At 42.1% G+C, this 25,961-nt stretch overlaps 1 protein-coding gene across 2 annotated transcripts in view; it reads left to right on the top strand.

Annotated features, from left to right (window-relative positions):
• GLS (glutaminase) overlaps positions 1 to 25,961 on the top strand; it is a 672,521-nt gene that overhangs the window by 493,547 nt on the left and 153,013 nt on the right. The window contains exon 15 of one of the 2 annotated variants that reach the window (XM_073647836.1): positions 6,844 to 8,074. The exons of the other annotated variant lie outside the window; for it this stretch is intronic. Within the exon in view, the coding sequence (XP_073503937.1) occupies positions 6,844 to 6,849 (6 nt within the window). The 3' untranslated portion in view covers positions 6,850 to 8,074. Of the gene's footprint in view, positions 1 to 6,843; positions 8,075 to 25,961 lie in introns of those variants that run through there. 2 annotated transcript variants of the gene reach the window in all.

The following is a 25,961-nucleotide window of genomic DNA, read 5'->3' as shown; positions in this document are numbered from 1 at the left end:
TGTGAAGCTGTGACTCCCATCTAGCTCTCCCTAACTAACGGTGACCGGTCACATTAGAGTTTACTCATGGAGCTTCTCCCTCTGTATCACACCATCCAATTTGGGTTACTTTTAGGCTCCCAATCCTCCGTGTCACAACCGCAGGACCTCTCCTCCTCCAAATCATCTCACAACGACTCTCTGTTTTTCTACTTCCTGTTTTCAGTGTTTCTTTCTCTTGTTCAATGGTGACCTGTAGTGGCCGAACTAAATTATTGCAGCATCATATCTTATAGCAGAAAACATTAACATACTACACCTAAACAGTGGAAAACTCTGACAAGTGATGTCATTTTGGAAACTACACCCCTCAAGGATTTTAAGCTGGGGTATAGTGAGCATTTTGAACCCACAGTTACTACACAGAATTTGATAACATTAGGTCATCATTTTGAAAAAGTTATTTTTTTTCACAAATATCTTGCTTTAGCCTCAAATTTCTCACTTTTGCTAGAGGTATCACTGAAAAGAGGATCCCACAATTTGTTACCCATTTTCTTACCAGCGTGGTGATAGCCCACATGTAGTCAAAAAGTTCTGTTTGGTAAAACGGCAGGGCTCAGAGCAGAAGGAGCAATATTTAAATTTTGGAACACAAATTTGGCTGAAAGAGACGGATTGGCACCATGTCGCATTTACATGCTGCCTAAGAAGGTGCCTAAACAGCAGAAACCCCCCACAACTGACCCAATTTTGGAAACTACACCCCTCAAGGATTTTATCAAGAGGTATATTGAGCATTTTGAACCCACAGATACGACACAGAATTTGATATTAGATCGTCATATTGAAAAAGTTTTTTTCACAAAAATCTTTCTTTAGCCCCAAATTTCTCACTTTTGCCAGAGGTAACACCAAAAAAGTGGACCCCACAATTTGTTACCCACTTTCTTATGAGAGCAGCAATACCCCAAATGTAGTCAAAAAGTTCTGTTTGGACAAATGGCAGGGCTCGGAGTGGAAGGAACAATATTTGATTTTTGTAACTCAAATTTGGCCATATTTGAAATAGATTATCATATTTGCAGAGCTTGTGTGGTTCAAGAGCAACAGAAATCCCCCATAAATGTCTTTTTTGTAAATTATACCCTCCAATGTATTTATCTAGGGAGGTGGTGAGTAGTTTGATACCACCATTTTGTATGCAGTGATGCAACACAAGTTTGAACATTTACAATTTGCAATTTTTTCACTGTCTCTTTTATGAATCTTTTTTTTTTACGTTCTGAGAACGAAACCTCAAATTTTATTGCAGAAGGCTTTCAGTGTTCAGAAATACATCCAATATGTCACCAATGTGAATACTGGACACAAGGTTGTGCCTATAATAGATGGTGCCCTATATGGTCTTTAGGATAAAATTAACGGAATTCCACAATCCATTCAAAGCTTACAGAGACATTGAGCTACCAAACAAGAAAATCCTTCCAGGGATTATTACTCACAGAGAGAGGCATGCCCTAAAACACATTTGCTGATTATAAAACTTGGTCTTGCTAAAAAAAAAAAAACAGTTGTCTTGCTATTTCGTATATTATAGCAGGAAGAATAAACTGTATTGGAGTGAAGGGCAAAATGTGGAGGAAAATGCAGTCAGCTATGTAGCAAACCTGAGTTTGTTCCAAAGATGAAAGAACAACAGCAGGACTAGAATGACAGAGACTTGTCGTACAACGTCCTTTTATCTCCATCAGTCCCTATATGAGAGACAAATCTGCCAAGAGACGTGGTACACAATAGCAGGCTCCTGCCCGCCAAGGTAGGAACTACTATAGGCACAAAACAACCAGTCCCCTACAGAATCCTGAAAGTATTGTCTGGTAAAGGAGGTTCGGCAAGAACCATGCAGTAAAGCCCATAATTATGGAAAAGCCTTATTAGAGATCCTCCAATAAAATGATCATGCCCGTATCACCAATATAAATAATATATAAGTAATATAAATGAAAACAAAAATTTTGTGAAGCAAGACAAGTAATGAGTAATCAAGTCCTGGAATTAATTGGCAGATGACCTGACTTTTCAAGAACATTTGTGGGGTCCACATTCTGGAGTATACAGACGTGGGCGTGTGGATGAGAATTTGTCTGAATAATAGTTTGGTATGTGATTGATCAAGTCCTGGAGTTAATTGTGAAATGGAGTAAAATGTGATTTATTGATAAACATATTCTCTTCATTACTTGTTCCATAAAAATTACTCTCCTGGGCCCACTAAGTAGAAAATATTAATTATTTGAAAAAAAAACTAATAATTGTAGGATGTGTGGTAGGTCTCCAAACAGGGGGAGATACAAGACCTGGTTTGGATGGGCACATGGAGCAATAGTACTGGGAATCACTCATTCTACTGTGCTTCCTACAAACCTGGCATATTTTTTGGGGATACTTTTGAGTGGGAGTGGCAGGGATGTGGCAAAGAAAATGGTGATCTGTAAGTCTCTGGACATCCTGTGACTCGAAGGCTTCCTCCTTTGCCATCAAGTCAAATATAAGACACTCAACAATTTTCTCCTGGAACTGGAGGAAAGTGAGTGCTCCTTGGGATCTTTTGTACAATACAAAACTGTTATATGTAGCAATTTGGATTATGGAGATTGCTACCTTTTTATTCCAGGCCCTCGTCAAATGCTTCACCAGGTATGGTTGAAGCACCCGGTCTGACAGGTCTATGCCACCCATTAATTTATTGTAATCTGTGATGCAGATTGGTTTCTGTTTGTCCCTGGCGTCGCCCCTGTCTCTGACCGTCGCAGTGGTGTCCACATGCAGCGTGGTCAGCATGTAGACATCCTTTCTGTCATTCTACTTCACTGCAAGAAGTTGGTTGCTTGCAAGTGAGAATGACGACCCCTTCTCCAGACGTCTGGACACCAACTGTGGCAGAAACCCTACTCTGTTTTTCCTGACTGTCCCACAGGCCCCTGTATTTGCAGTGTGGAGGCATTTTTATAGGGGGATACTCGTGTAATAGTTGTTGGTATACACATGGTACCCTTGATGGAGGAAGGGCGTCATTAGCTCCCAGACAATTTTACCTGGGATGCCAATTGTCTGGGGGCAATTTGGGGGGCTAATTTGGCGATCCCTACCTTCATATATTAGGAAAGTGAATTTGTTTCCTGATGTGCTCTGGTACATTTTGTACAGTTTGACGCTGTACTTGGCTTCCTTGGAGGAGATGAATTGGCGGAAGGACAGACAGCCCTTGAAATTCATGAAGGACTCATCAACTGCCACATTTTGCTATGGGGTATATGAATTTATAAACTAATGTTGTAGGAGGGAAATTAGGGGTTTCAATTTGTTTAGGCAATCGTAGATGGGGTCGTTTCTTGAGGGGGCTTGGGAATTATCACCAAAATGAAGCAATCTCTTATGGATTCATAATGGGCTAGGGACATGACAGCTGCAAATACAGAGGTATTGTGAACAGGTTTTTTTGCCCAGTAGGAGCGGAGTGTGGGTTTGTTTTACTAATCCTATGTTCAGGGTAAGGTCCAAAAATGTTTTTTATTTCAGGGACATTTGTCGGGATCCAGAAACGGGAATGATAGGCAGTGGGTTTTTGGGAAATGTATTGTCGGGCATATAAATTGGTTTGGTGGACAATCAATTGTAGGAGTAACGAGAATTTGGAAAAATTCAAAGGGGGTAAAATTGGTGACATCTAATTTTATTCCAGATCCTGCTAAAAAAGGGGTGGAATTTGAGGGGAAAATGAACTGTCGTGATACCACAGCGATGGGGTGACTGCGGTACTTGATTCTGCCTATGAAGCTTCACCAGTGACGACTGACTCCTCTACCATCAGGCTGTGGGATCCCGTGGAGGAAGAGTCGTCGTCACTCTCTGAAAACTGATCTGCTCCAGAGGCAGATTCTGTTTCACTGCCGGAGCCAAGCTGGGTGAATGCCTGCTCCGCAGTGAACGTTCCACGGGCCATTAGTATTTTCTACATGCCTGCCTAACAAAAAAGCCTATTCTAACACTACTAGACCTAAACACTACTGACACTACTAGACCTAAACCTTATCTAACACTAATATTATTTTTTTTATATTTTTTTTTTTACTTTTGAAAAAATTGTAATCCTAGCGCTAACAAGCCTAACCCTAACTGCAAAGAATTAAAAAAAAAATTATAAAAAAAAAAATGTAATCTGACAAAGGGGGTGAAACGGAAGGGCGGGGTTTAGGAGATTTACAGAAACGGAGCTAGAAATTTGTTTTTTGTGACTTTTTCTTCACTGACAGGGATGCACTCGGGCGTAGTATATCTCTCTTCTCTCCCAGAACAACTACAAGGAGAGAAGAGAGAGGCACAGCCCAAGTGCTGCCATATTTACTAATATTGGGGGCTTTTGATTACTGTGATAGGGTTTATCACAGTAATCAAAAACCATCAGCAAATGAGAAAAATCCCAGCGGTTGCCGGGTTGTGCAGGGAGGCAGATCTTGGCGGGCGCACTGTGCCTGTCCCCACCATTTTCTTTTAGCAGAAGATGAAGGGGGCCGGTGGATCATGGATCCAGAACTTAAGGTACCGTGGAGGGCTCGGGGACCCCATTTCACTTTTCTCTGATGTGTTAGATCATATCAGAGAAGAGAGAAATGAATTTGAAATCAGACTTTTTTTTTATGTGATCGATGTTATTCAGTAAATAACGGCAATCACATGACAGAGAACCATAAAAACTGGCCCTGATCATGTTCTCCAGGGTCTCATCTACCCCCTGTAGCTGAGACCCTGGAGATTTTTCAACGCTGGGAGGCACTATACCCTTATTTCTCAGCGCCATTAAAAAGCTGCGGTGAGGAATAAAGCCCTGTAAATGCCATTAAAAGTTGCATCGGCAGTCGTTAAGGGGTTAAATTATCAATATTCACATCTTCAACACACAAAAGCACCTTATTTCACTTGATTCCTTAATTCGATGTGCAATAAATAGTTATATAAAATAAATGTCTATGAACAGTAAAGTGCTTAGGTGCACCAGAAATCGACATATCGATCATACGTATCCACGTAAGGTGCTCCAGGGTATCTTCATACATAGTGTGAAAAAATATACAAAAATAGCAGTAGAAGTAATTCATGGACCCTACCCAAAACGTTGCAGGCATATCTACGCCATCTCCTGTCTCTGTCTCCTTAACTTCTATGTGGGTATGCAGCTTTGAGTTAGTTTCATTACTGTTGACTGAATCTTGTTTCACACTATGTATGAGGATAACCTATAGAATTTTTTCAAGTACGGTATGTGGATACATTTATTGTCCTAGGATCCTTTTTGGTATGTCTAAGCACTTTATTATTAATAGACATTTATTTTGCATATCTATTTATTGCACATGGAATCACTTGTGAAAAAGACTTAGGTATACTAATAGATCACAGACTGCACATGAGTCAACATTGTGATGCAGCAGCAAAAAAGGCAAACACAGTACTGGGATATATTAAGAGAAGCATAGAGTCTAGATCACATAAAGTAATTATCCCCCTCTATTCCTCCTTGGTCAGACCTCATCTGGAATACTGAGTCCAGTTCTGGGGACCACATTTTAAAAAAGACACTGAAAACCTGTAGCAAGTTCAGAGAGGAGCTACAAGGATGGTGAGCGGACTGCAAACTATGTCTTACGAGGAGCGGTTAAAGGATCTGGGAATGTTTAGCTTGCAAAAAAGAAGGTTAAGAGGAGACTTAATAGCCGTCTACAAATATCTGAAGGGATGTCACCTTGTAGAGGGATCATCCTTATTCTCATTTGCACATGGAAACACAAGAAGCAATGAAATGAAATTGAATGGGAGAAGATACAGATTAGATATTCGAAAAAAACTTGTTGACACTGAGAGTGATCAATGAGTGAAACAGACTGCCATGAGAGGTGGTGAGTTCTTTAATGGGAATCTTCAAACAGAAGTTGGACACGCATCTATCTGAGACAGTTTAGTGAATCCTGCATTGAGCAGGGGATTGGACAGGATGACCCTGGAGGTCCCTTCCAACTCTAATATTCTATGATTCTGGGTGAAATAAGGTGCTTGTATGTGTTGAAGATGTAAATATTGATAATATTAGCATATGTGAAAAACAAAAAAGTTTCATTCTCATGTTTATTGAACGCAGTTGCTTATCTACTACTGATTGTTGTGGTGAGGATCCAATTAGCTCATGGTAATTTAGCTGCTGCTGTAGTCACTAGACAGATTATCTTGCTCTTCTATGCAGCCAGGAGGCTAAATTCTTCCTGTAACTGGGGCTAATATACCATTCCCAGATGCAGGAGAAATAAGCAATATAGAGAAAGTATTAATATGTAAAAATGCTCACAAATGTCTTTTAAAACCTGATGGGGGACACAGTGTATGAAATAAAGAGGAAAAAATAAAAAGCAAGAAAAATAGAAAAATAAAACAAAACCAAAAGGATATAATGAACACCAGTAATCTGAATAGCTATTTTAGTCTTGCAACCAACCAAAAATATGTGTGATATATAAGAATCTAGTTATTTTAACGAAAAAGGGAACGCAATTAAATTTTTTCTGAATTGTCCTCTTATTTCCTAAAATGATAAAAGAAAAAACTGCGAAAAATAAATTTGTATTTCTTAATTTTTCTTTACACCACCCCCCTCCCCCACCAAAAGGTGCTGTAAGATTTTTTGATTACCTTTCACTAATGATGTTCTATTTATCTAAAGTGTACTTATTGAATTTATCAAATTTGGATTCTTGCTGTAACATAACTTTTTACTATTTTCTTTCAATTTTAATTTTTGTATGTAATGTGAAGGATTAATTCACCTATGGATCCCTGGATTATTACTTCAGAAGGAGCTTTCTCTAAAAGATGCAGTTTGGAAAAAGTGTGACCTGAATAAAATGAGGACTACTTCACCATTACAGTTTATGCTATATTTTATAAAAAAGGAAATCTTGGGGGACAGAAGCCAAATACATTGGTTATATTTTTGCAATTAATGTATTAGGAGTTTCTCTCTTTAACCTGCTTTACTCTATCATTTCTCTATGAAGCTCTGAACCAAATATAAGTACATAAGAGTCATGTTTCTTTATAATTGCATACTTAGTAAGAGTATTATAGTTATGATGTGTATCCTTGATCTACTGCAACTTTTATGTATACAGGTCATAAATTGCCAAAAGTTTACAGTATCGGTCAAAAGTTTGGACACAGCTTTTCAAGCAATGGTTTACCTTATACTTATTCGAATGTGCACATTGTAGATTCTGACAGAAATCAGCAAAACTACAAAGGTACACATATGGAAACAAGGAGTAAAGAAACACGTGTGAATCAAACCAGAGTGTGTTAAACCTTAGATTCCTCAAAGTAGCCCTCTTTAACTCTGAACACAGCTTTATACACCCTCGGCTCTCAAGCATCTTTATTGGCTAGTTAACTTAAAGATTTGCCAGAGGTGCTGAGCATTTGTTGGCTACTTTGCTTTTACTCTGCAGTCCAACTTATCCCAAACCTCAATTGGGTTTAAATGGGGTGATTGTGGAGGTCATGTCAGCTGATGCAAAATTCCTACTCTCTCCTTCTTGGTCACATAGCCCTACATAGCCCTCCTGTGCAAAAAAAAAACAGGGCTACATTGATTGATCTAAGTTTCAACACATAATCAGGTTTGTTTCATATATTTTTTTACTTCTGATTTCCATTTATTCTCCTTTATGGTACTGCTGCCCTCCATCTGAATCTACAATGTTCACATACGAACAAGGAAAATCATTGCATGAACAGGTGTGTCCAAACTTTTGACAGGAACTTTATATCACTTATGCTGCTTTATCAAAAGAATACAAATTATTTAGCAAGTCTTACAATATGTTATTGCCTCCAAACAGTCACTTTGTATTGCTTTCATTCATCAAATGCAATGTCTACAATTGTAAATTCCTTTTTATACTGAAAATGTCTTTGTAAAACCAAAGCCTTAAAATTTTGCAGTTATTGGCACAATTTGTAACAAAATATATCTGTATTGTTTTCGTAACTTGTGATTAGAGATGAGCTGATTGTTTGAAATTCGAATTCGACAAATTTTCCTGAAAAGTTTGGTTTTCCCAGAAAATAAGTGTATAACCCCTGGAGTTATCCTACTGTATTGAACCTTTTTTGAGCTCTTTAATGCAAACATTAACCTTAGGTTGAGGTCACTTGAACATTACTATCTGACTTGGGACAAATGGATGGTGACTGGTAGTAACCAAGAGAATATGTAACAGCACACTGCAGAATCAGACTTTTTATACTTGTATAAACAGTCAAAAATTATCCCTTTTGGGGGTAGATGCCTGCCTAGCTGATGCTTATACACAAGCAGTGAAAACAGAAGAAGCTACAGCATGTCTTTATCACACATGGGTTGCTAAATGTTATTCCTGTTTTAGGAGTGTGAAGAGCTTTGTTCTTAGCTAAATATGGAAGTGATAGATTTTCACAATCTGTCCAAAAATTATTCCTTTATTTAGGAAGCAGGAGCAAGTTAGATGTTTTAAATGTGAAGAACTAATGGCTTCTTAAGTATGAGTGAAAATAATTGTCCCTTTTTTGGGATCCGCAAATATTTTGATATTCTCAAAATGATTAGACAATTACAATGGCTTTTTATAAAGCAGTCCAAAATGTATCCCCTTTTTAGGGAGCAGAAACAAGCAAGCTGTTTTCAGTATGCGGAAGCAGTGTCTTGTCAACGATTTTTGATACAAAAAATAGCCCTATTTTGGGAGCAGCTTGTGTACCCACAAGAGAGTATGCTTCACAGCAGCAATATAGAATAGCTATACAACACACTGTTGAGCAAGGAGATGTGTGGCTGACGTGTCACTGCAGTGAGAGTCAATTTAATAAGGTAAATGGCTAGCACTCAACAAAGTCTATTCCGGTGCTCGTGAACGGATCCAATGATCCACTTATATGTCAAAGGTTGTACACGGTACTGGATAATTTTGCTTCAAGTCTAATTTTTTCCAATGTGATATATTCAAAAACGTGAAATAAATGACAAAGTAAAAGCTGACGTTTCGGCCACTACGTGGCCTTGATCACAGTGTCACTAGAAATAAATGAAAACAATCAAAATAAATACAAAGAATCCATTTGTTATTTACAATATTTGCACATAATTTGTGAACTTATGTCAAATGATCATTTCAGTAGAGAGATCTAAAGCCATTGTTGTTATGAATACAAATCAGTATGTGAAGGAGATCAGGCGACAACTAGCAGACGACAAGACTTATAAAAAAAATATCTACAGACCCAGTCAATAATATACGCAAAAAAATCTGTATAATCCTTGATAAATATTGGCAACAAAAAAACATAGATAATAAGACAAAGACCTTTTTGTTTAATGAACATCCGATAACACCAATTCTTTGTATTTTACCCAAAATTCATAAAGATCTGCACAATCCACCTGGCCGCCCTATTGTGGCCTCCATGGATTCGATCCTGAATCCATTATCTATTTTTCTTGAAAAAATTTTAACACCATATACTCGTCAGACAAGATCATCTTGGATACAGGTGACTTCCTAAAAAAACTAAAAATGATTGGTCAAGTACCACCAGATAGCATACTTTGCACACTAGATGTCAATAGCTTATATACATCTATTTCACACGATAAAGGCTTCGAAGATGTAACCTACACTCTCAATGAGGCAAGTCTGGACAACAATACTAAGGAACTCTGTGGGGAATTACTGAACTTGGTCCTAAGGGAGAATTACTTTCTCTTCGAGGACGAGTTCTTTGTGCAGATCTGCGGCACAGCTATGGGCTCGAATGTAGCCCCAGCGTACGCAAATCTCTATATGGATCGTTTTGAGAAAGACTTTGTCTATTCCAACTCTCTATTTCAAAAACATGGCATCACATGTTTTCGATACATTGACTTTATTTTCTGTATCTGGCTAGGGGGACAATAAAAGTCTATTAGGTTTCTTTAACACTATCAATACAGTCAGACCCGAACTCACATTCACATTGAACCATGATATCAAGGAAGTTACATTCCTAGACACCAAGGTACAAAAAGACATAGATGGCCAATTAAAGACCGACATCTATAACAAACCTACAGACTGCAATGGTTTGCTCCCTTATGGGAGTTGTCACCCGAAGGCTACTAAAAATAGCCTCCCACGTTCACAATTCAAGAGGGTGACACGAATTGTATCCAACACCACAGTTAGGGACATCAGACTTAGGAAAATGTCCAGCAAATTCCAAGCTAGGGATTATCCGGAGAAATTACTCAGAGATGAACTAACTAGAGCAACAACAAGCATAGAAGCACCTAGTGACAGTCCAACACGTTTAGAGAGAGTACCTTTTGTACATTGCTTTCACCCAATAATACCGAGAATATATAATGTGATTCATAAACACTGGCCTTTATTTGCCAAGGCTCACCCGAATATTGAAATATTCAAAAATCCACCACTTGTGTACACAAGACGACCAAGAAACATCAAAGATCAGTTGGTTAGGGCTGATTTAGGCCCTCAAAAACAAACACCTACCCGGACACATACAGGATATCGCAGGACAGGAACCTTTCTGTGCCTGAGCTGCATGAGCTGTTCAAATGTCATTAAGAGCAATGAAATCGTTCACCCACATACTGGCAAATCATACCAAATTCGGGATTTCTATACGTGTGAGACCAATTTCGTAGTTTATCTTATTAAGTGCTCTTGTGGCCTATTATATATAGGTGAAGCCACACAATCAAAAAGGGGTAGGGTTGCTAGCCATAAGTCCACCATTAGGTGCGAAAAGACTTGGTTGCTACTTTCGTATCATTTTAAAGAAGCAAAACATAATGTGGCACAATTGAGGTTTCAAATAATAGAAAGGGTTCCTAGACCTCGGAGGGGGGGGGGCAATCATATTAAGCTCTTAAAACAACGTGAAACTTTCTGGATCTACACTTTGGATACATTGAACCCTAAAGGCTTGAATAGGGAAATTGATTGGATAACATGATGTGTTCTTTTCTCAGATTCAATGATACTAACATACGAGGTTTCTGTTATCATCCCGTCTAGCATGGTAAAGTTCAGTGGTATAAACATTGGGAGGGGTAGCTCTATGTATTATCTTGATTTTTTTTGGTTTGGACTCCTACCTGATTGTGTGTGATTTATCTTGTTACATCAATACAAACTTGTAATATATGGACAATATATATATATATACTTTCATCCATAATTGTGGTACTATAACTTATCTTGATGTATCTGTACACTCTCATCCACAATATTGAGGGTGAGGGTGTTCATTACTTATTTCATGTATCTAATTTGATGTACCTATATGAACTTGTAAGATATGGACTATGTATCTACAAATTACACTTTCACCCATGACTGATGAACATAAGTGTGTGTATATACCATCACTTGATACAAAACAAGATTAACACACTAGAGGGCCATTCTGTCCTACTGTCTCTGTTTTAGATTATTCCCCCTCATCTAATGAATTTTCTTTCCCCTTTTTCTCCTTTTCCCCTCCATAACATTCCTGTGCCTATCTTTATGGACACTGGGTACTTCTATGTCCGGGGGTTAATTATAACCCCGTAGTCTCTTGCCATTACTAAATTGCCCATTGTATGCAGCACGCATGTGCAGGGAGAAGCGTCATAACATCTCCATGGTTACCTCATACACAGGGACAATGTCGCATTTCAGAGACGGCACCGCATTTAGGACTTCTGCGCATTCTCCGGCGTCTGACGCCACTTTTGGTCACATGACCGGCGGGTGCTTCATTATGGAGCGCTGTTCCATACAACGTACCACACATCGCCAGGGCACGGACCGTGCCGGCTGCAGACAGAACAGTAAGCTGCCATCACATATGGAGAGTTAAGATAATTATATTTTATCACCATTCTTATGTACTTTTAATTGGATTTTCTCTACCTTACCAACAGACCCATACTCTCATTAGAACTGAACAAATATTCTCTATAGCAAAGTAGGGACCAGTACCTGGAAATCATTTTTCTTCTCTCATTATGATTACCCTAAAGTAAAATGGGATTTTTTACAGACATTTCTGGTGATGATATATATAAATGAAATAAGACACACTGTTTTAAATTCCCAATCACGCAGTTTTGCATGAACCATATATGGGATACCTAAGATAAAGAACGGTCCACTATATACAAAACGTTCTTGGCACATGGGGTATGGCTCAATTTTCTTATACAGTATTTGTTATGATCTGCTACAAGAACTAAGGAAAGATAGGAAAACTGTCCCTACAATAGGACTAAGCTGATTCCCTATGATGCAGCGGGCAACCTGTTCCTTGTGAACAGACCCGCCTTCGTCCTCAGGTAGTCTGAACGCAGACCTATAGATATAAGGGAGGGGTCCCTAAAAGTACTAAGGACTGGGACAAAATTGGACACCTCCTAGCAGAAGTTGTAGCGGAGCAAAAAGACAAACAGACAAAAATACTTAGAGGTCCAAGGACCAAGCAAATTATAGAGATAGGTACAAAGCACCTGACTAGATTAAGAGTCAAAGTAACACTGAAGTCCAGCAAAGCCAGAAGGGCGGAGCTGGAATAAATAGGCAGCAGGTCACGTGACCACAAAATAGAAAAAAACTAACAGGAGAGTTCTAACAGTACCCCCTCTTCTATGAGGATCCTCCGGATCCTCCAGGCCCAGGCCTATCAGGAAACCTCCTGTGAAACCTCTGATAAGTCTAGGAGCAGAGACATCATCTGCCCTTACCCAGGAGTTATCCTTAGGACCGAAACCTTTCCAAGCGACGAGATACTGCAATCTCCCTCTATGCCTTTTGGAATTCAAGATACGAGAAATTTCATATTCACCGTCTTCCACCACCGGAGGAACTGTGACAGTGGCATCCCTATCCGATACATCAGCTTTTTTCAACAAGGAAACATGAAACACCGGATTAATCTTCCAGGAGGAGGGGACCTCCAACCTAACAGCAGACTGGTTAACCACCTGAAGCACCTTAAATGGTCCCACAAACTTCGGACCCAATTTCTTAGAAGGAATCCTCAACCACAGATTCTTTGAGGACAACCAAACCATGTCACCAACCGTAAACAAAACCTCTTGACGTTTCCTGTTAAAATACTTCTTAGACTTTTTGTTAGCCTCTTGAAGGTTACAACGTACATCAGTCCAAACTCTCTCCAAATCACCGGAAAAATTCTCCTCCTCCGAAAGAGCCGACACCAATTTGGAGAACGAACCAAACGACGGATGCCTCCCAGTACAACAAAAAAACGGAGAACACCCAGCAGAAGAGGATGTATGGTTGTTAAGAGCAAATTCAGCAAGTGGCAGAAACTCAGACCACCCCTCTTGATTGTCTGCCACAAAACAACACAAAAACTGCTCAACATCCTGGTTCTTTCTTTCTGTCTGTCCATTAGACTCAGGATGGTACCCAGATGAAAATGACAAATGGACTCCCAACCTGTCACAAAAGGCACGCCAAAAACGAGCCACAAACTGAGGTCCCCTATCAGAAACAATGTCGGTGGGAACGCCATGGAGTCTGACAATTTCCTTGACAAAAGCCTTAGCGAGTGTCTTAGCGCAGGGTAGTTTAATGAAAGGAACCAAGTGACACATCTTGCTAAAACGGTCCACGACCACCCAGATGACAGTGAAACCCTCGGACACAGGAAGGTCAGTAATAAAATCCATTGCAAGATGCGTCCAAGTGCACTAGGAACTCCAGAGGGCAAAGCAACCCCGCAGCAGGAGCATGTGAAGCCTTTGATCTAGCACACACCGTACATTGACGCACCCATTTAATGATTTCCTTCTGCCACCCAGGCCACCAAAAACTGTGACCTACCAGTCTCTTAGTGTCAGAAATTCCTGGATGACCTGCCAACCGATACTCATGATACTCCACAAACAACTCTCTCCTAAAGGTTCTAGGTATAAACAACCTCCCATGGGAAGTGTTAGAAGGGGCATCCTCCTGGGCTTTCAGAATCCCATCTTCCAAAACAGAGTCCAATACTGCTATCACAACTCCTTCCTGTAAAATGCTCTCCTCCTCCTCGGTACCAACCATGGGAGAAAAGCTGCGAGATAAAGCATCAGCTTTAACATTCTTAGTACCCGGGATGTAAGTAACAGAAAAATTAAACCGCGAAAAAAAAAGTGCCCACCTAGCCTGACTGGCATTCAAGCGTTTGGCAGCATCTAGATAGATCAGATTCTTATGATCTGTGAAAACCTGAATGGGAAATTTAGCACCTTCCAAGAAATGACGCCAATGTTCAAATGCGAGTTTGATAGCCAGCAATTCCCGATTACCAACATCGTAATTAAGTTCGGTTTCAGAATTTTTTTTCGAAAAAAAAGCACAGGGATGAATCCCATCCTTGTTCTCCTGAGACAAAACCGCACCGACCCCCACCGAAGACGCATCAACCTCGACCAAAAAAGGCTTGGTCTCATCAGGCTGCATAAGGATGGGGGCAGAACTGAACCTCTCCTTGAGATACACAAAAGCTTCAATGGCCTCAGTAGTCCACTGGACCGTATTCGCACCTTTCCTGGTGAGATCGGTCAGTGGCTTAACAATTATAGAAAAATTCTTAATGAATTTTCTGTAATAATTGGCGAAACCCAAAAATCTCTGTATAGATTTTAAACCAATAGGCCTAGGCCATTCCTGCACAGCCTGAACCTTCACCGGGTCCATCTCAAAGCCCTCGCTGGAGATAATGTAGCCCAAAAAACTAATTCTCTGCACAGCGAACTCTCATTTCTCCAGCTTAGCGAAAAGTGAATTGTCACTTAATAACTGCAATACCTCACGTACGCTCTGCCAATGAGACTCCAGATCTGGCGAATAAATCAAAATGTCATCCAAATACACCACCACATTCTTACCAATCAAAGGTCTCAGGATGTCATTAATAAGGTTCTGAAAAAACGTTGGTGCATTGGTAGACCAAAAGGCATAACCAGATTCTCAAAATGACCCACCGGAGTGTTAAAAGCAGTCTTCCATTCATCACCCTCCTTCATTCGCAACAAATTGTATGCCCCCCGGAGATCAATTTTAGAGAACCACTTGGCCCCCACTAACTGGTTAAACAAGTCAGGAATTAACGGCAGTGGGTAGGAATTGCGTACGGTAATTTTATTAATTTTGCGAAAGTCCAGACATGGACGTAAACCGCCGTCTTTTTTTTTTTACAAAAAAAAATCCAACAGCCACAGGAGACTTAGAAGGTCTAATGTGACCAGCAGCCAAGCTCGTCTGTATGTATTCCTCCAAGGCTTTTCTTTCAGGGATAGTAAGATTAAATAAGCGACTCTTGGGAAGAGTAGCTCCAGGAACAAACTCAATGGTGCAATGATAGTCCCTATGGGGAGGTAGAATTTGCGACTCCTCCTCTGAAAAAAACTTCCAAAAATCCTGAATAGGTACAGGTAATTCCCCTCTTTCCACAGCAGCAATGCGACCGTTACAACATTTATCATAACACTTAGGATTCCAAGATTTAATCTCATTAGTAGACCAGTCCAGTAAAGGATTGTGCAGTTTTAGCCAAGGCAAACCTAACACTACTGGAGAAGGTAAATTATTTAATACCACTAAATCCAAATTCTCTTGGTGAATACCATTAATAGTGAGGGGAAATTCAAAAACCTTGTGAGTAACACATTTCAAAGGAGCAACCACAGAAATAGGAGATGACAAAGGTTTAGGTTCCAATTTAAGTTTTTCCAAAAATCCCTTATCAATCACATTCAGTGTAGAACCACAATCCACAAATACCTGAAATTCAATCAACTCCTCCTGCAATGAGATACTCCCTGAAAAAAATACTCCCTTAGTGTTTAAACAAGCAATACGGGTGTAACTGACCTTTTTTTTTTTCTTTGTTTAACAGAAGCTCACAGTTCTTAACAAAATGGTCAGATTTACCATAATAAAAACACAATCCCTTGGAAAACCTGTGGTCTTTTTCCTGAGAGCCGAGTGACATCGCCCCAATCTCCATCGGTTCTCCGTCGTCCGAGCAGACCCTCTGATGACTAGGAGCTGCCATAGCAGGAGTTTTCTCCTTATTAACCCTGGCACACAGTCTCCTGTCCACCCGTATAGCTAATTGCATGGCTTCTTGCAAGTTTCCAGGTGCAGGGAAAGCAATCAGCAGATCCTTAACCCTTTCACTTAGACCCGCAAGAAACAAACATTTTAACGCCGAATCATTCCATCTCACTTCAGAAGACCACCTTCTGAAGTGTGTACGATAATTTTCAACATCACCTGACCCCTGCTTTAAACGTCTCAGTTGTGTCTCAGCAGAAGAGACTCGATCAGGATCGTCATACAACAACCCCATAGCAGAAAAAAATTCTTCCACTGATCTAAAACACGGATCATTAGGTTGGAGAGAAAAGGCCCATCCCTGTGGTTCCTTGCGCAAAAGTGACATGATAAACCCAATGCGCTGTGATTCATTCCCAGAGGACCTGGGTCTCAAACGAAAATATAATAAACAAGCATTTTTAAAGGAAAAAAAATCTTGTTGTTTACCATGAAAAAAATCAGGCAGTCCTACCTTCGGTTCAACAAAATGCGCTCCAGGACAGCTACTCACGTGTTGCTGGAGCTCGGCCAGCTCAGGAGACAATCCCTGTAGGCGTTGAGCCAATTCCTGAACAGACACCATGCTGATCTCTGGATCTCGTTCCTTAGGATTATTTTTTTTGATTTTGGGCTGGACTTACTGTTATGATCTGCTACAAGAACTAAGGAAAGATAGGAAAACTGTCCCTACAATAGGACTAAGCTGATTCCCTACGATGCAGCGGGCAACTTGTTCCTTGTGAACAGACCCGCCTTCGTCCTCAGCTAGTCTGAACGCAGACCTATAGATATAAGGGAGGGGTCCCTAAAAGTACTAAGGACTAGGACAAAAATGGACACCTCCTAGCAGAAGTTGTAGCGAAGCAAAAAGACAAACAGACAAAAATACTTAGAGGTCCAAGGACCAAGCAAACTATAGAGATAGGTACAAAGCACCTGACTAGATTAAGAGTCAAAGTAACACTGAAGTCCAGCAAAACCAGAAGGGCGGAGCTGGAATAAATAGGCAGCAGGTCACGTGACCACAAAATAGAAAAAACTAACAGGAGGGTTCTAACAGTATTAGAGTAGGTCAAGGTGACCTTTTTATTTATATTGTCATAACTGAACAGGAGCCCACTCTGCCAGAAGGAACCATAATTTTCACCTGAGACCTGATCTTTCCACTTTGAGGTCCCAGTACCATCTTGTAATCATAGGGAGACTCTTATGACCACTGGGATGCAATACCTAACAGGTACAAACACCTACTCCAAACAAAATCTTTCACACAACTTACATGGAGTTTCTTTCTACCTTTGAACTACTCTCGTTTAGATCACTGAGGGATAGTTGACCTGATGAATATATATAATTTTAGATCTCGCTACTGGAATGATCATTTGACATAAGTTCACAAATTATGTGAAAATATTGTAAATAACAAATGGATTCTTTGTATTTATTTTGATTGTTTTCATTTATTTCTAGTGACACTGTGATCAAGGCCACGCAGTGGCTGAAACGTCAGCTTTTACTTTGTCATTTATTTCACTTTTTTGAATATATCACATTGGAATAATTTACACTTGAAGCAAAATTATCCAGTACCGTGTGCAGTGATTACAACCTTTGACTGCAGTGAGAGTGGCAGTGGAAGCTGTACAGTAGAATAATAGGATGGGGCAGGCAAGGAGATGTCTGTCCAGCTTACCCTTGGTCATTAGCGCTGGTGGCCGCAGAACTGTGTAGAAAACAGACAATGGACAGTCGGGCAGGCATATAGTATGTCCGATGTGATCTGATTGCAAGTTTGCACTGATCCATCCATGATTCATTTTGAAAAGAGTTTTGGTTCCCACACTTTTGAAGGATAACCTAGTCTGCTTTGGTATGTGCTAGAGAAAACACACAGTACAGGTTCAATTGAACCTGACTGTTCAGGAGAAGCGACTCTGTTGGGTGACATTCAGGTTGGTGCAGCAGCAGATAAAATATCTGGTACATCATGTCATATATACTTTAATTGCTGCTGCCTTAGATATTTGCAGTAACTGATGCTGGCCTACGCTGGGGAGTGTTAACACTGCATGGACCGTAGTGTTGTCTCCTGGTTAGAAATGTGGTCGGCAGCCATCCTCTCTACCAATTATGCACTGAGCAAAGAACATGTATTATCCTGGTAATATGCCAATTCACCGATGCCAAAAAATAGAATTTTCTGAAAGCGAATTGCACTTACCGAACTCCAAGAATTTTTGATTGATAATTTACAACAATTTTGCCATTTGTGTCCTGCCCTGCTTAGGGGCTACACATGCAGGCAAGCATTGACTTTGCAGAGAATTGAGAGTGTCTCCTGGTCAGAAATGTGGTTAGCAGCCATCAGCTGTACGAAAGTTTTCCACACATTATCCTGGTAATACATCAATTTACCCCAAAAATTAACAAATTCAACAAAAATTTTGAATTTTGTAAAAGAGAATTGCATTTACAGAATTTCAAGAAATGTTTGTTGATAATTTACAGTCATTTTGGTCTTTATGCCCTGCCCTGCATAGGGGGCCGCACATGTGTGGAAGTGTTTACCCTGCAGAGAACGTAGAACGGTGATGAGGGGATTGACGACAACAAGGCACTACTTGTGGATGTGAACTAGTTACCTGAAAGACCATCACAATGAGAAGAAAGAGGGTAGATTGAGCCTTGCTCATCATGCTGGTCTGTTTGCAGATGATGCCATTTAATGAACTAATGGAGGATTTGTCTATGTGTGTCAGGTTGTATACAACTTGTTTTCCATTAGCACAGACTGCACAATGCAATGTTCCATCAGACAGTGTAGAAAGCAATTGTCAAACCCAAGATGCCAGCACATAGGAATCACCACAACCTCGAGAGCTTTGAGGCACGGTTGAGCCTGCTACACCAGCATCTGTCACGACATCACCTGTTCCGGAGCTTACTACAGTACAATCAAATATTCATCACTAGATCTTTTGGCTTGACTTTTTCTCTGATATTTAATGCCGACAAAACCACCTCCCTCTAATAACATCATCTCCTCAGCGCCCTGATTTTTTCTCCAATCATCAGCAGCATTATCCATGACACGGCTCACAGTTGCCTTTAAGTGCAGAATAGCCAACACTTCTTGCCCTCCACCTGATTCCCACCTGCTGATTTGCCCTGGGTCAGAGTACTACTGCCATATCTCCCAACCGTCCCGGTTTCTGCGGGACTGTCCCACTTTGAGGGCTCAGTCCCGCGTCCCGTCACGGCTCAGCAGTTCTCCCGGCTGTGGAGGGTGGTGGGGCGGGTTGCGACGGTGGAGCAGCGGGCACAGGTAGTAGCCGGCAGCTGCAGCTACCACGTGTGCCCGCTGCTAAACAAAATGAATATTAACTCTTCTCCACGCCCATGAAAGTGGAGAGGAGTGAATATTCTTTCTCTTTAATAGCGCACACTGTCAATCTCAGCTGCCAGTTTCCTGTTGCGGCTCTGCGGGCCTGTGTTCCCGCTATTAGAGAGAATGAATATTCACTCCTCTCCATGCCCATGGGTGTGGAAAGGATTGAATATTCATTCTCTTTAGTAGCGGGCACAGAGGATTGCGGAGCCGCACCAGGAGCTGCGGCTGCTGCTGACAGTGTGCGCTATAAAGGAGAATGACTATTCACTCCTCTCCACACCCATAGTCCTGGCGTCTGAGGGCGCATGGCAGTGATGTCATGTGCTGCTCAGATGCTGAGATCAGCTATTGACAGGTCGCAGCGCTGGAGCAGAGGGGAGGAAGGAAGGTGAGTAGAAGTGTTTATTTTTTTCATATGTCCAGTGATGGGGGGTCATGCATACCAGGATAGGGAGGCCATGGATATCAGGATTGGGGATGAGGGGGCCATGCATTCCAGGATTGGGTCTGAGGGGGCCATGCATGCCAGGATTGGGTCTGTGGGGCCATGCATACCGGAATTGGGTCTGAGGGGCCATGCATACCGGGAATGGGTCTGAGGGGGCCATGCATACCAGGATTGGGTCTGTGGGGCCATGCATATCAGGATTGGGGATGAGGGGGCCATGCATTCCAGGATTTGGTCTGAGGGGGCCATGCATACCAGGATTGGGTCTGTGGGGCCATGCATACCGGGATTGGGTCTGAGGGGCCATGCATACTGGGAATGGGTCTGTGGGAGCCATGCATACAGGGAATGGGTCTGTGGGGGCCATGCATACCAGAATTGGGTCTGAGGGGGCCATGCATACAGGGAATGGGTCTGAGAGGGCCATGCATACTGGGATTGGGTCTGAGGGGGCCTTGAATTCCAGGATTGGGTATGAGGGAGCCATGAATGACAGGATTTGGTCTGAGGAGGCCATGCATGCCAGGATTGGGGATGAGGGGGCCATACATGCCAGGATTGGGGATGAAGGGGCCATGCATACCAGGAATGGGGATGAGGGGGCCATGCATACCAGGAATGGGGATGAGGGGGCCATGCATACCAGGAATTGGGATGAAGGCTGTCTGCCGATTGCCTCTCATTACCAGTGCCCCTCTGACAGCTCCTCCTGCCAGGGGAGAAAGAAATGGTAAATGGGCATGGATTGGGGTGTGGCCAGGGGCGTGGTCAAAATTTGCCGCTGCGCTAAGCGCGCCACATGATCTGTACCTCTTTATCTTCTTCAAAAGTTGGGAGGTATGCTACTGACACTTCTAGCACCCTTATCACTATGGCTTACAGACATTTGTCATTTTAATTGTGTCCTGTCATCCAAGTACAAAGGCTGACTTTTCTTCTTTTCCAATAAATTAACAGGAAGAGGTTGTTCTGGTATAGTATCTCGGGTCTAAGAGGCCTAACAGAGTAAGTATTAGTGACAGAATGGGAAATTCTGTTGCGTACAATATTAAGTGTTAGGCGACGAAGGAAGTGGACTGAAAACAGTGACTTAAGCTGATAGTGTCGCTGTCAGAGGTTACATCATCCTGCTGTGACTGAGATGAGAGATGTGACGTATATTCCATTACACTGTCCACTTTCTCCACACTAATACGCTTGCCAGAGGCAAAGGATGCCAAGTGTTAATATTATTTGGTACTGGTACCAAGACCGTTGCTTCTAGCAGTGTTGGTGCTGCAAGTGGCTTTTACAATTTTTGTATGGTATCTATATTTTTTCTTTAACTCTACCACCTCCTTTGCCAGTGCCTTGTTTTGTTTAAATATACATGTTTGACACAAGTATTTTGTTAAACTCGTTTACAAAAATATTTTACCATACTTAGCCAATCTTGAAAAAGTATGGAAGCTACTAGAAATGCTAAATAGGATACACATGATGACCAAAAAGGCTAATGTAATACTAGCCTGCCCAGTGTGGCGTGTATGTGTCTCCAATTTGACAATTTAAACAGGAGTGCTAAAACAGGACTGCAAATTTATATGTCTTGATTTAGTGTAATAATTAGTTTGCAAATTTTTTGTTAAAGCATAATTTCCCCCATGCCTAAAAAGGACCACATAACAACAAATGCTAGGCGGTATGAACACAACCTAAAAATGCTTCAACAGCCCGTTGTATAGTTGTGGAATGTACAATTGGAATATTAAAAAGATGCAAAAAATGAAATGTTTATAATGTTTTCAAATGTGTTTATTTTTTTAAAACGCTTTTATTTCGCCCGACAAAAAAACAACCCAGAATGTTACATTGGTTGGTAGGTACAGTACATACATAGAAAGCAACTTTTTTTTCAATGTGCTTCATCTCTGCAATAGTTCACCACAATCAGATTCAAGTCTTTTTCTATCCCTATCTTTAAGGTCCATTTAGAAACCTTTAGCAGAAAAATATACCCCAGGAAATTTATTTCTGGAACTCAGAAACACATTTTTCATATTTTTAGCAAATAAAAAATGATTTCTGAGTTTTTAGAGTACCATATGTACATGTTGGATTTGTGACTCAATATTAGACCTCATTAACACGTCCGTGATAAAATGGTACCGGTGGCATCAGTGTTTTAGAACAGTGGGTTGTTACGGATCCGGGTGGTGGAACCTCTGTGCTGCAAGGAGGGACCAGAGGGGTGTAACTAGGTATCAACTCGGACCGAACAAGGTCATACGGCGGCTCAGTCGACTCCGTGACCAGGGAAGGACCGAGCAGAGGGACCAGGTGCTACTCTAGGGACCGACCTTGTATGAGAGCAGGTGACTCCCACGGGTCAGAAGGCGGGGACTGACCGGTACAGCAGATGAGCACCGCAGGCAGGCTGACGGGTGATCCAGGCAGACGGACTGGCAGGCACGGCAGGTAGGCTGACGGGTGATCCGGGCAGACGGACTGGCAGGCTCAGCAGGTAACAAGCAGGAGCCTCCAGATAGGCTGACAGGTGGTCACAGCAAGTGATGGGCAGGAGCCTCTAGGTAGGCTGTCAGGCAGGCATGGCAAGTGACGGGCAGGAGCCTCTAGGTAGGCTGTCAGGCAAGCACAGCTGGTGACGGGCAGGAGCCTCTAGGTAGGCTGTCAGGCAGGCACGGCTGGTGATGGGCAGGAGCCTCTAGGTAGGCTGTCAGGTGGTCACGGCAAGTGACGGGCAGGAGCCTCTAGGTAACAGGCAAGTTCTCCAGGTAGGCAGACTAGCCTAGCCCATAGACAGACTGGCGGGTCTGACCTTAGTCAGACCGTCGGGCTGGAGAGTGTCCTTGGCAGGCGGAGACAGGTAGCAGGTGAAGGCTCTGGATAAGCGGACTGGCCAAGCCCATAGACTGACTAGCGGACTGGGCTGTAAGCAGACTGTCGGGCTGGACTGGTAATCAGGCTGGCAGACTGGACTGATAGTCAGACGGACTGGACTGGTAGTCAGACAGGCTGCAGGACCTGTGGGCTAAAGCAGAGTTTAGCATACAGAGCAACAACCTTGCACGGGCACCTCCATATTGGAGGAGGTGCCTTTTATAGGGGAAGTCCTCCGGCATTGGCCGGGGACTTTTTAGGACGGCGCGCGCAGCCCCTTTAAGAGGGAGGGAGTGCGCGCGCCCTAAGCACAGAGCCGGGGAGGCTGCGTGCACCAGCAGCAGCCGCAGGGAGGCCAGAAGACGCCGGAGCAGGGCCGCGGCGGTAAGGGGGGCGGCGTCTCTGCCGGGCAGGAGGCAGAGACGCCGATGTTACATGGGTCATCATTGCATGGTCCATGTGTTCATTTTTTACCATCAGTGTGTCATCAGTGTTATTCAAGGATGGATACATAAATAAATACATTTCAAAGCTTTTCCTATCCTTTGCAATGTTAAATACAGACAGCACACGGATGGTAACGCTGATGCCATCCGTGTGCTGTACATGTTTTTCACAGACCCATAGACTTGTATTAACCCTTTTAATACATGATACTGGAAAAAAATGGACATGTCTTCTTGAATTTGGCATTGATACACAGTCCACGCAAAAACACGGACACGTAAACAGCATCATAGATTATAATGGGTATGTGTTGTAAGATTATAATGGGTATGTGTTGTATCCATGAAAAAAACGGATAGAACACGTACATGCAACACTGATGTCTCAGTGAGGCCTTGGGTGAATAAATCGTTTTGACCCTTTTTGTTAAATGCTGTCCTCCACTCATCTCCTTCTCTTATATGGATCAGATTATGCACCCTTGAGATGAAGCTTGGTGAACCAACCGGCTCCCAACATCTGGTTATAGGGATCAGGGATGAGTGGCAGAGGATACTGATTCTTTACAGTAATTTTATTAAGTTCCCAATAGTCAATACATGTTCTTAGTACACCATCTTTTTTTCTTACAAATAAAAAAGAAACTGGCACCTACTGGTGACATGGACGGTCTGATGACTCCTTTTTGCATACTGTCTGATATATAATATTTCATGACCGGACATTCTGACTCAGACAGATTATATATTTTAACCTTGCGGATATGATAGTTGGGTACAAGATCAATGGGACAGTCATAATCTCAGTTTCACACACAGAAAATGCATAAGTAAAATGTCTACATACTGCAGGTAATCAACTGGGTATGATTTTAGACAAATTCACAGATAAAGACACATTTTTTCAGGCACTCAGTTCTCCAGAGTACAATTTTTCCCAGGTTCCAGTCAAAAACATAGTTACATTTATGTAATCAACTAATGTCCAAGACCACAGTTGCGGCCAGGTTTTCAAAGACAAAATATGACAAATTCTAAATGCAAAGCACCAACAAGCAGGGACACCTCCTTATTGATGTAGTATTCCACACCCTGGGTAAGAGATGTGTATCATCTATAACAGTGACTTACATAGGAAAACATCATTTTAGCAAGGGTAAGCCAATATATTTAACTACTTTGTCATCTACAAAATTTGTTGTGGAACCGCACTCAATAAAGACGTCATGCAACACAGATTGTCCAAGATAAGATAAACAAGCAGGGAGCAATAATTTTACAGAATCATAGGGAGATACTTGTGTGACATCCTAGTATTCCCCCTAAGTGCTAGTGTTTTTATGGCAGAGGTTGTTTTAGGCTGGCATGCATCTGATGTCCAGACTTTCCATATTTGCTACCAAGATCCAGTTTTTGTCACTTAACCCCTTGTTGTCTATGGGATTTTGTTTCCCAATCTTCCTGGGCGCCAGAGTAAGGGTAACAGATACAGAAATTTTAGTTTGGGGTGAAGCGTGAGCAGTGCGTTCCTGTCTGCTTTCATGCAATCACCTATCAAGACCGATCGCCAGGGACATGAATGAGTCAAAAGACTAAGGAGAATGGAACTGAACTAACATGTCCTTCATTTGGCCAGAAAGTCTATTGCGACCCTAATGGCGAAGGGCCTGGGCATTTCATAGTGAGTATGTTCCCTAGCACCAAAACTCAGTGCAGTACTCCACAGTAGTACACTGCCCATAGCGGAGGGCTATTAATTTACTTTCTGCTAAAGCAACTAGGCAGTGGCCCGAAGGCCTCAAAAAATTTGTTGATTGTGGAGAGTTCTGAAGTATCAGTGGGTCACTCACATATAATGAGTCCCATGCGCTGCCTCTCAGTGCCAGACAAATGTGGACACAGCCCGAAATACAGGCGACAGCTTTCCTGAAAATCTGTCAGGCAGGTTATTTCTGAGTTCTGAAATGGTGAAAGGAATTATTTCAAGGGCTTATACACACGTGGTCAAAATTGTTGGTACCCTTCATTTAATGAAAGAAAAACCCACAATGGTCACAGAAATAACTTGAATCTGACAAAAGTAGTAATAAATTAAAAATATATGAAAATGAACAAATGAAAGTCAGACATTGAGATGGCTGGGGGCCGGTGCCTGGCTGGAGGCCTGGCTGAGGCCCGTGTATGGCTGGGGACCTAGGGCCTGGCTGGGGGCTTGGCTGAGGCTATGACTGGGGGCCTGGAGGCCCGGTGCATGGCTGGGGTCGGTGTTTGGCGATTGGGGTCTGGCTGCGGGCCGGGGCCGGTGAGTGGCCCAGGTTTCCGGTGTTCGCGGCCATCTTCCTGAAGCTGTGATCTACAGGAAAATGGCCACCTGAGCTACAAGTCAGTGCATGCGCCGGCTCGGGTGGCCATTTTCCTGTGGATCACAGCTTTAGGAAGATGGCCGTGCACACGGGAAACCTGCGCCGCTCACCGGCCCCGGACCGCAGCCAGACACCCGCAGCATCTCACCTCCTTTGCTGCCGCCACCACCACCACCACATGGGTTCTTGAAGGAGGGAGGCCCTGCGATC

The sequence above is a fragment of the Phyllobates terribilis genome, unplaced genomic scaffold (assembly GCF_046119375.1).
Source record: "Phyllobates terribilis strain yellow unplaced genomic scaffold, ASM4611937v1 Scaffold_9__5_contigs__length_417890890, whole genome shotgun sequence".
NCBI lineage: Eukaryota > Metazoa > Chordata > Amphibia > Anura > Dendrobatidae > Phyllobates > Phyllobates terribilis.
The sequence above is the reverse complement of the archived record's forward strand: the minus strand, read 5'-3'. Positions and strand labels throughout refer to the sequence as shown.